Consider the following 12,163-nt stretch of genomic DNA (forward strand, 5'->3'; position numbering starts at 1 on the left):
GATTGTCTGTTCTGAATTTTAATTAAGCTGAAGGAAAAACAAATGTAATTGAATTTGTCATCATCATTTTAAAAATTGACAGGTAAAAACTGATTAAAGCTGATTTTATTCGACCCCGTCTGTTAAATGACAAACAAAAATGCCTGGTGCAATCTCTGAAAATCAAAATGGTCCTAAGAAGATGTTTAAGAATATCAAAAATTAAGATTCTAATAGCTAAAGCTTATTTTCTTTAGAAGTTTGATCTATGTGAATGTTATTAACTTTATAAAGGTTTCCAATAACAATAGATAGATAACATTTGACAATAGATTTGATAATAGATACCATCAGTAGTCATGGAATTATTATAAAACTGTTTTTCTAAACACATCAAGTCATGTTGTAGTAAAATAAATGATTAATAACCACTCACAGCAAGGAGGATAAAAATAAAATCTATTTTCACTGCTATTAAGTCAAGATGAATCTGAAATGGTTAAAATCACTGCTGGCATGTCAAAGCTTTACAAAGACAGTCCATAAGTATGACTGGGTTTTAGGTTTCTTGTAGTGTTTTTAAAAACATTTAGTGTTTGATTTTCAGAGAGGTGTACCAAACACTAATCTGCTTAATCAACCATTCCAAGTCATTGGAATGGTTGATTCCATTCCAATGGTTGATTCCAATGACTCAACCATTGGAAAGAAAGAAAAATCTGCAAAAAATGAGAGTGGGATAAAGATGAGCAATAATGGCACAAACACATCCAGAGCGGCATCAATCTGAGAATTTGAGAGAAAATTTGCTGTTCACAGATATGAAATAAATTTTATGTAATGGTACTATGACAAAATATTAAAAAGTCCAAGGGGTATGCAAATGTTTGCAATTCATTGTAAATGTCAGACTGCTGGTGATGTCAGCTAAAGTAATACATTCTAAAACAATCATTGTTATCGGTTTTATTTATCAGATCTAAAACTCTTCTTCTAACTCTCTGCTCAGCTAAATAAATTCACATTCTTTTTCTATACACCCATAAAGCATAAATCAACCCACGGATCTAATTTAATACTGAGGGAAATCTCTGCATCAACCCCTTTTTTTTCCTTTCTTAAAAGTGATGTATAAAGAGTTGTATAAAATCTGGGACTAAACAGACAGAGCAGCATGGTGTGAATGAGTCTTCATACAGAGAGAAAATGGATGAGTCCAATTTAAACAGTGGAAAAAAGAGGAACAGTGGAGAATGAGAGAATTAAAGAGAGCAATACAAGGAGGGAATGAACAAACAGATGCTAGAAGGGAGCGTTCGCACCAGCAGGTTTCATTGTTCTTTCCCATAACTTAATTAAGCCGTGTCTGCCTCCCTCCCCTCAGATAAATGCTGCTGCTGCTCTCTCCACCCGTCCTAATGCTCAGTCCTTAGAGCGAGCTCTGCTGTGAGATGAAAGAGGCTCATCAGAATGTCGGGCCTGCAAAGGGCTGAGTCATCAGCTACAGCACAACAGCATCAGCCCAGAAAAAAAAAGGAAAACAGCAGACGCCGAGGCTGCAGCAGAGGCATAATCAGCACTGCTGTCAACAAGTAGGACCGCAGCAACACTGGATCTCATCACATGTGCAACTTTATTGTGGATGTGTAATTTCCATTATGTTCAATTCTCATACTATTTCATGGTTTTTTTATTTGTGGTGCATCAGAAAGTTTTGATCTTGAGCTGGGAGCTCAAACCTAATAAGAATAAAACTATATGAATGCTACAAATAGACCAAATCAAACATTCATACTTATTCAAAAGTATAACCAGAAAGAAAAGAAGAAAAAATTTATCTGGTAATAACTTAATGAGTGTTCAACATACCCGCAACAGCATAGGCTCCTGGCATTATGAGATAGATGGACTCATCAGAGTGAATGCCATCTGGGAACAAGGCTGCCATGCATTCTCCAACCAGACGACCAAACGCTGCTCCTACAATGGCCAAATCACAGGGACACATGGATGAAGATGCAAACAGTCAGACCTTGGGTTTCTGCCTACATGTAGAGAGGTAATAAACCTGAATTTCTGTACAATGGAATGACTACACCTGGTTCCAAACTATAAATACTACATTTAACACATTCTGTTCTGCAGTGCTACATCTCCCCTAGAAGAGATACAACAGGAGTGAAAGGTGTAGATTTAGGTGTAAAGTAATTCTGCAAAGCACTGATTGCTACAACTGGGGTAAAAAGATAAGACTATAAACCCCATCTGATGGATGTAGGAGGCTTAAGTTGGCGGATTAGAGTCTTAAGGTGGAAAGCCAGCAACAGTGACACATCTGGTTCCACAGAAATCTCCACCTTTAGGAGGTAGAAACTTATTTCTTAAAAACATACTGGGAATTTTGCTGATTAAAATTGTATAAATAACACATGAAAGTTTTTAGTGTTTAGTTTTCTAATACTGATTTGTGCAACTAGACTAAATCTTATGGAAAACAAATTAGGTCACCCTATCAAATATTGTCCCTTTAAAACAAAAATGTTTTGGGTTATAATCATGTTTCAGGATCCAGTTCTGATTAGATGCAGATGCTCTCACATTTCCCTCAAGTACTATTTAATACACAACTGAATTCATGGTGAATTCTATGATGGTGATGATAGACAGGACCTGCTGCAGCAAAGCAGACCCAAACCATAGCACTTCCTCTGCCATACTTCACAGTTGGTATAAGTTTGTTTTCCTGGAATGATGCATTTAGTCAAACATGCTCTTTATTCTTGTGTTCAAATATTTCAGATTTTGATTCATCTGTCCATAATGTTTTTTCCTTATACACCTTTATTAAAGTTAAACTCGAGAAGGCTCTTTTTATTGTACATACAGTATATGGTCCTGTGATGTCATCTTAGGCTTTTTCTAAACTTATGTTAGCCTTTAATGATCTACTTTCAGGGTTATCTTGCTTGGAGAGGAAATATATTTCTCACCACATTTGCATTTTAATTACATTGTGCAAAAAATCTTTACCATACTCAAATTTCTCAGTATTTTTTATAGTTGATATGAAATATTCACATATGCTGATATCTTAGAAAAACACAGACTATCATTGTGTGTCTTAATATGTTCACATTTTGCAGACACTTACCAAAAAGGAGATAGACTCTACTGAGTTTTCTTATTACGATTAGGACCCAATCAGGGTTCTGCCATAATAGTTCTGAACAATTATAATGGGTTTTTTATTGCTTTTACGAAAGGGGCTGCCCTCTCAGTCACTACTTTCTTTTGGTTGCACCAGAAAGAAAAGTTGATACGATAAACTGATGCTGTAACAAGACTCTTTAAAACATCCTGTGTAATTTGTCATCTCTCTCCTGTTTTATCTGTTGAACCAAGTCTTTGATGGGGCTGATTATACTTCCTAAATGACAGTCTAACTTCACTTATTCCAAAAAGACAGACTGGAGCTCACTGTTCTAAAATACATTTTGTTAATTGTTCATTACCAATGACAATTATAGGCACGAAAGCTCCACAGGGCACAGGCATGGTGATGGCCAAGGCAGTCATCCAAAACTAAAAAGAAATAAAGAAAATTGTGAGATAAAGACATAAAATGAAAGAACAGGGTGGCATTTCAATTAGATATCCAAGTCCTATACAGTGTACCCAAACATGATAGCTAAGCTGAATCTCAAATCAGCAATGAAGGGGCGGTCATGCGAGGTTTATTGCCGAGGTTAGATTGAACTGTCACATTCATTCTTCATTTGACAAAGACCCTGAAATAAAGCTTGTGTAATGAGCTTCACCGATTGGCTGACACTACAGCAGGCAAGCGGAAAGGACAGCTAATTAGGCAAGAAAAGGGAAATGTCAGCGCTGACAATGTGTAAGCATTGCTCTATGTCCACATGTGTAGGTGGACCTGTGTTTAAAAGTACCAACAGATTTTGCCCATAAAGTCAGCTACACAGGTATTACATAAGATACCTCGTTAATATTCATACAAACTCCACCCAATGATCACAGTATTGATCAGTTTTAATATATGATCAGTCATTACATCCTTGACACTGAAGTAAGCAAATGCAACTAAGAATATTGGAATACATAGTTAGTCAAAGTTAATATTATTTTGAGGTTCAACAATGACTGCTTTAAATGTACAAATGAAGCAAAAGGTGGATCGGTGGTAGAGAAAGCAAACCATATATAAAGGCTACAATCCTTGATGCAAATGTCCCAGGTTTGATTCCCAGCAGCACAACAAGTATTGCATGTCCTGCTCTTCTGTTTCAGTCCTTTTTCCTGTCAAGCTACTAATTAATAAAGGCCACCCTCTCAACATGCTATGCTGAACAGCAGCAGAAATATAAGCATTTGGGGTAATTTTCATAGTGATGTGCTGACAACTTAAAGTCAATCTTTAGAGTATATTTATCTCTAAATAAAGTTAGTTTGGTGGACAAGTCAAGTTGATTATTGATGAGATTATTAATATAAAGAAAATGTGAGGACAATATACCTGACTAATTCTTATGGACATTCAGTCAGATGTAGGAACTGCTGATTTAAACATCATCCTCTGGCTGACATAATCAGTTTGAGTCAGCTTTAGGCACAGCTCGGTTCTGTCTGTAGTTTCTTATATCTTATGGATTTGTATTAAACTGTTGCAGTACGACTCAAATAATATTAGATAGTGCAACATTTTATTCTGACTCAGACTTACACTACCTGATGTTAAAGTTCAGCTAAAAACTGGGCTTCCTAGTATGCTTTATTTGAAGAAAAGTGGGAGGACAGACTCATGAATTGTATTTTTAAACAAAGCAAAAATAAGACCAGAACTGGTGCTGCATAAGCCATAGCACCAGTTCTTCGTATTTCCACCATGAACTTAAAAGAACTGCAGGTGATGTTTTGTCTACAGTCAGCCTGTGAGATTATCTGAAATTACTCTTCGACTATTTAGGTCAGTTCGGTTTATTAATTCACTTCTTGCTTCAATATGGGGCATGTCATTTATTCATCTGAGCCACACAAAATTGAGACGTTGTCGCATCAAACATTTACATGCCCAAAGTGCAGCATGTGAATTGGAGTATTATACAAACTATTAGGCAAATCTCATTGCTGTATTAATCTCATGGTTTCAAATAGACTTTTTAATTACTCTCATTGCTCCGTCTCTCTCCTCCCTCTCTCTGGACCCTCTGCTCTGTCTATAGTTAGTAGTAATTAAGGCCGGCTGCCATGGTGACGTAATGCGTCTCCTGCTGTAACCCTGAACTGCTACCGTTTTCACACCACGAGCAAACACACATATGTGCGTAGGTGTTCACACACCCCCACAGCACACACAATAACACATACTCTGTGACGAGAATCAAAGCTCCATGCTGCCAGACTCACAAACATTTGATTACACTAAATGAGCCTCATGGGGAAAATATAGCAGACGCTGGATTCTTCAGACTCCCTTTTCCATCGTATTGTTGCTCTTCCACCCAAACAGTGAAACACAATTGAGAAAGAGAGCGTATTGAAGGATCTCTGGACTCATAATAAAAGCTTAAACTTAAAGTTGAGGCCATGAGTTCTGTGGAGAGAATCACAGAAGTGCACCACAGTGTCACTGTGTAGGTGTTTGATATTATCCGACAGCATTAAAAACCCAGACTGAGTGGAGAATGTCCATCCATCTTCTAACACCCTTGTCCCTAGTGGCGTTGGGAGGGGTGCTCTTGTCTATCTCCAGCTAAAGTTCCGGGCGAGAGGCGGGGACCCTGGACAGGTCGCCAGTCTGTCGCAGGGCAACACAGAGACAAACAGGACAAACAACCATGCACACACACACACCTAGGGAGAATTTAGAGAGACCAATTAACCTAACAGTCATATTTTTGGACTGTGGGAGGAAGCCGGAGTACCCGGAGAGAACCCATGCATGCACAGGGAAAACATGCAAACTCCGTGCAGAAAGACCCCGGGCCAGGAATCAAACCCAACCTTCTTGCTGCAAGGCAACAGTGCTACCAACTGCGCCACTGTGCAGCCTGAGTGGACAATGTGGTCATCTAAAATTTTTGTAAAATTCAAAGTAACTCACACTGAGAACAGCTGAATGTGTTTTCTGAAACAATCACTAGGAGATGATTTTAATTAAAGTTCTAAATGTGTGCCATATCTAACCTTTAATGTGCTGATTACTATGGTTCAAAAACGTTAGTTTTCAATCATCAAAAATGCAATAATCAAACCCCTGAGATTATTGCAATTATTATTGCGATTATTGAGCTTTGAAGTCTAGATAAAATAATAATAATAATAATAATAATAATAATAATAATAATAATAATAATAATAATAATAAACATAAAAATGACATTGTAGATCTGCAGTATTCCAAAGAAACTGAAGCTTGGAAGCTGAAATACCTAAACACACTGTTACTTCACATGCTACTGGGTGGCGATTACAAAGCAGGCAATTGAGAAGCACCATTTATATTATTTGCGACCGATGGGCAGAGAAGAGATTAGAAAAACTGTTGAAATTAACTTTCGTGGTAATGCTAAAATGGTTTTCACTGCGCATATTAAGGTATTTTTGGAATTTGAACAAAAAGGGGCAGATGGTGCTTTTACAGTATGCAAATATTACCAGATTTCAACTATTTGTGGGTTGCTGTGGTCCTTGAACCACACACACAAAGAAAAACAAAATTTTTCTGAGACCTGAAAAAAGTTTTTGGTGCATCAAAAAATATTTTTGTCAGATTAATATTTTTTATGGTAATGTGTCAATCTCCACTTTATCTTGCCACCTACAGTCTGAGTCACCCACTTTCAACAATCCCTTATCGTCCCATTTAATTTGACAGATTTGAACATCCTCCTCTCTGAGAAAAGTACTTTGAAAAATGTCAAACAGACAATATCAACCACTATGGAGAGATGAGGAGGAAAAAAATCATTGGAATAAAAGCAGAAAGCACAATGTACACATATGAATGCAAAAACTGACAAAAATTGACAAGTCTGGGTTACAGATTTATTTTTTGTGGTCCAACAGAACACTACTACTCACTACTACTTTTGAGCTAAATGGAAATTTTATTTTCATGCTTTAAATGATTTTCTGAACATCTGGGACATGAGTCTCAAAAAAGACAAAAGTGGTCAGATCATTGTAGAGAAACTTTAGTGTCAATCTGCACAAAACCTTGTGCACAGAAGTATTAATATTAAACGTAATGTTGGGATCTGCCTCTATTAAGCTGAAATATCTGACGACTCTTTACAGAGCACCTCGTTTGCAGGGTGTAGATGACAGGGTAATGTGATCCAGCTGCTTGTTTGCACAGAAGCATCCACTCAAACACAGGTGAACGTGACAAGATGCTGCCGGCTATGTCGTTTCCATCCCCATAGGACAGCAGTCCTTACCATGGCAACCACTCTGACGTCTGTAAAGTTACAGTGGCCTACAAATCCCCTGTGGCTCAGGGTTACATCCGAGATAAACTAATGAAAAGATCCCTGTAGGCTGTTAATGTCCTTCCATGTATTTTTAATAAGTCACTGATGGAAAAAGTACCCTTACTATAGCCATGTCATGTTACAGATTGAAGGCTATTGGTGGTTAAAACTCCTCCACTGAAGGTTTGGTCTAGAAACCTTCATGTTTATAAATCATGTTTAGCTTAAAGCTAACATACTGACAGAGCAGCACCATGTCTGTCATATGTGTACTGTTTTTAAGCAAATATGTTGTCAAGGGGGAACTTTCTTTAAGATATATGAAGATATTAGAACAATATTTAAAGAAAAAATTACCTCAACTCTGTCTCTCAGCCTCTCGCAGTCTGAACAAACAGTAGAAGCTGCTTCTATTTAAAATAGTTGGCTCTATTGATTAAAGAATAATCTTATTGATTATTCTTCAATCAATAAGAAAGTCAACAATGCAATGAAATGCTTTGAATGAGAAGAACTGTTCAAATGGCTATAAAATAAAGTAGTACTAGCATGGAATGGAAGTAAAAAAAAATAAGTACAGGCAGTATTTCATAATATTTCACAGATGATAATATGGCTTAGACGATTATTGTATTCACGTTGAGATGAGTTAAGATAGTAAGGTAGTGACATACAGTACATGATAGTCATAAGGTGCAGCAGTTATAGACATAAGTGACACAAATGTGTCTTAGTGCAGAATTTTTTGAGAGTTAACCATATAGCAACAGAGTTTAGTGACAGTTTGTGGATAATGCTCATCTTTGAGTCTTTGTGTGTGTGCTGGCCGGCTCCTGTACCGTAAACTAGAGAGTAGCAGTTGGAAAAGTTTTTGTGCTGAATGGGTGCAGTCACGAGTGGAAGTTGGGTTTGCAGTCAATTTCTAGGCATGACATTGTCTTACAATAACATTGACTTTGAGAGCAACATAATCTGACCTGGTCTCCAGGATTCAATAACCTGTTTCCTGCTTCCCCTGTTTTATGATTGCAGTGGAAGACCCGTTCATTATAGCTGTTTACAAAGATCTGAGGTGACAACCTGAAAAAGCTGATTTTGAGGATTTGATGCTGTTTGATTGGCATTGATTTTGATCAAGAATCAACAGCACAATGACGTCTACATTGAAACGCGTATTTTCCCTAAAATGAGCATCACGTACCTGCAGAAGCATCAGTACATGTAGAACATTTGTCATGGGACTAACCAACTCACATGAAGGGAAGGCTAAATAAATCTTGAAATATCAAGATTTGTTTTAAAATCAGCTGATCATATGTGGGTTAAGCACGACTATTTGTCCTGCCAGGACTAATGCTACACTCAATTACGTTTCCTAACTATTACTGTAACAAATCTTATGCAGCAGAAATGACTCACTCCCCCAGAGGAATCATTAATTTTTCATTTAATCTGATTTAATCGACTCACTGTATGTCTCACAGAAGAGGTCCACGGCCATCAGACATAATTATGAGGACTTCCAACCACAAACTGAATGGAGACTTCAGTAAGCCAAGGCTTTAGAACAAGAAAATAACTCTACAGCATGAAAAGCTTTGATGTTTTAAAACCTTCAAGGAGCAGCCAGAAAACACAGAAGGAATCCGAAATTAAAATCCATTTAGAATATTCTTAATGAACCGCATGAATTTTGAAGGTGGCTTTAATAAGACATATTATTTATAGAGCTGCTTCAGGCTTATACTATTTTCGAGGGAGAGGAAGTAGTTATTGTATTCAGTTCAATTCAAAAACGGATATTACATTTTCAGAAGTTGTTGGCAAAGTCTGGACAGGAATGCAAAGTTAGATTTAAGCAGCCAGCAGGCCAATAGTGGCTCTTCTGTGCAAAGCTAATAAAGGTGTAATTTCATCTTTTTTAGCAGCCACTATAGCCACAGAAAAGAAAAGAAACTATTTGCACACATTTTACACTTCTAGATAAAACACTGGATTATTTTTTAAAAATGACCATGTTTGTGACACTCTCATTAGTGCTAATGTTTCTATTATTGTTTCTATCAGTCTTTATGTATCTGCATAAAGCCTCTCAATAAGTTGTTGTGTGCAAAACTTCATTTTAAGCAGACATTTCTACCTTAATCAAGGCAATCTGTGCCCGAGGAAGTGTGACTAAGATTGAATTTGTACTTTAATCCCAAACATGATAATAATATGCTAAGGTCATGTCAAGCAACAGAACAAGTAATGGCTACAAATGGGTGCTAATGAAAAATAAAGCCATTGTGGTTCCTTTTCAGCCACTTGGGTAACATATTCTCAAAATAACTCAGTGTTTGAACTAATGCATTGTGGGTAAAACACACTGATAAAACCAAAGCCCCTGAAATACATTAAAGGTCTCCCCAATTAGCCTCTTGGTAAGACAGAATTTTTAATACCAGTTTTGTGTTCCCTCAAATACCTTAATATACCCCATTTCAAGCTGTTGGACAAGAACAGCTATATGTTACACACATAATTATTTTAATATCAAAGTGGTTATGAAACAGCTTAACTATTATGTGTCATTAGTGACAGGGCATGTTTGAAATGAGGTCTGTACTTTTTTCCCCTCCAACAGACATTATGTTTTAAAAATAATGAGACCAACTACATTCTGTATTTAACTTAATAAGGCTGATTAGGCTGGGAAAATTGCCTATATTTGTTTTGACCTCAATGACAAGTGCAATTATAAAATCCTCACTCTGGTTGTATGTGTTTTAGACGCTAGTCATTTCACTTTATGTTTTTCACTATAATTTGATGAAACATGTATTTAACATCAAAGCTACATAATGTGTTGCAAATTTATTCAAATTTATTGAAGTAGGATCTTCTCCTACATGCACTGAAAATACATAAAGAAAGCATTATATCTATATACTAATTAGGAATGTGAAGGAGGGAAAACTTACATTTCTTCTCAGACTGCAGAAAAGGCCATTGCTAAGTACTATAATTAACATTTACCATTACAAAAACAGATTTTTTATATTGAAAGAATTGATACTTTATAGATGGAATAAATCAGTACAGCTCTTCAACAAATATTGTTTCCAAATAACTCATTTAGTAAAACCAACAGATTTTTATCTAAGAACATTGCACCAGATGTAGCTCAAATTAACTGAATGCTTTTGAAGTAAATGAACAACACTAGAGATTGGAGAATGATCTAGGTTTTAATAAATGTGTTTGTTGTACAATCATGGCCACTGCTGTATTTTGGTTGGTACTACTTTGTCAAGCGTAAGGTTACACTGTGACTCTGATATAAAGTAATAACTTTCCTTGTGTTTGGGCCAGATCGGATAAGTCTTATAAAGAAATAGTATTTTATATGAATTGCTGTGTGTTAGTTGGACAGCATTTACATTGGTTAAGGGCAACTTAAAGCAATCTGAAAATGAGACAGGAAAACACATATCCTCTTTCATTTAATTAGGATGTGGATTTTCATTTTATTATTCAAGTAAAAAAAAAGTGACCACAAAAACTGTAAGAGTACTTGAGTTATCAAGAACTAAAGGGTACAAATGTCAATGGTATCAGTTATGACAGACCATGGAGGACATTTATACTCAATCAGCTGGAAGCGCTGTATGATCCTGTGTGTATACCATTTTCAGAGGACAGTGCTTCTTCCCAGGAGCCCCTCCTCGATTCCCACTCCAATTACAGTCCAGTCAGCTCTGTGACACTATAAGGCACACACACTGCTGTTTTCAGACAGACAGCAGAGGACCCACACCTGCATTAATATGTATGCCCGTTTCACCCTGAGAGCTCATAACAGCACAAGACTAAAAATAACATCAAATTATTAACAATGGCAAATTGGTTAGCAGCTTTGAGAGTGCACAAAGCAGCTAACCAATGAGCTGTGCTGAAGCTAGCATCTTCACAGTAAGTGCTAACATTTCACTGTCACAGCTTAATCAGGGCAAGTTGCTAGTTGTTAGCAGAGCTGAAGCTGATGCAGAACTGTGCACACACCTTTTCTATTCATCACTGGAAACTGAGTGTTTCATAAGTTTCAGCATGAAAAAGGGAGCATCAAGACAAGATGGCTGCCAGGCTGAATAAAAGAACCAGTCATTATAGAGAAGAAGCGGGAGTGAGAGCAATCTCGTCTTTGAAAATCACCAGGCTGAACCCAGCAAAACCAAAGGCTGTAATTAGACCGAGCCATTACAGCCTCGCTTTGCATGTCGAGTCAGGGTGATAGAGATAGAGAGAGGACATTAGTCAGAGCATGGCAACAAATACATGCTCAACTGCTCAACAAGGTTTGTTCAGGTGGTGTTTTATACATCATATCCTTTGCAGTGGTGCTTCCAGAAATATTTCACAGGGGAAGACTAAAGTCTTCCTGACTAACAACTTCCAGGCTGAGAACAACTCTTAACATACAGCCAGGGATAAAATGAAGTGGAATGATAGATGTTGTCCATGCTTCAACACAAATGAATTACAGGCTGAATTGCCTCCTTAATATGTGGGGCACCTTTCTCCCACACTTCACCAGAACCATTCTAAAGTAAGCTGTTTCATATTGCATCTCTGATCAACTCATTTCAGACCACCAGTAACCCAACTCTCGTTCCAAGCGCCACCGATCGCGTGACACTAACCACTCCCCA

At 37.1% G+C, this 12,163-nt stretch overlaps 1 protein-coding gene across 1 annotated transcript in view; it reads right to left on the reverse strand.

Annotated features, from left to right (window-relative positions):
• Positions 1-12,163, reverse strand: part of LOC116707966 (chloride channel protein 2-like) — an 82,518-nt gene that overhangs the window by 29,932 nt on the left and 40,423 nt on the right. Inside the window, exons 13-14 of the mRNA XM_032545672.1 lie at positions 3,492-3,561; positions 1,849-1,959 (exon numbers count right to left, since the gene is read on the reverse strand). Coding sequence (XP_032401563.1) covers positions 1,849-1,959; positions 3,492-3,561 — 181 coding nt within the window. The remainder of the gene's footprint in view (positions 1-1,848; positions 1,960-3,491; positions 3,562-12,163) is intronic.

Source organism: Xiphophorus hellerii, chromosome 18 (genome assembly GCF_003331165.1).
Source record: "Xiphophorus hellerii strain 12219 chromosome 18, Xiphophorus_hellerii-4.1, whole genome shotgun sequence".
NCBI lineage: Eukaryota > Metazoa > Chordata > Actinopteri > Cyprinodontiformes > Poeciliidae > Xiphophorus > Xiphophorus hellerii.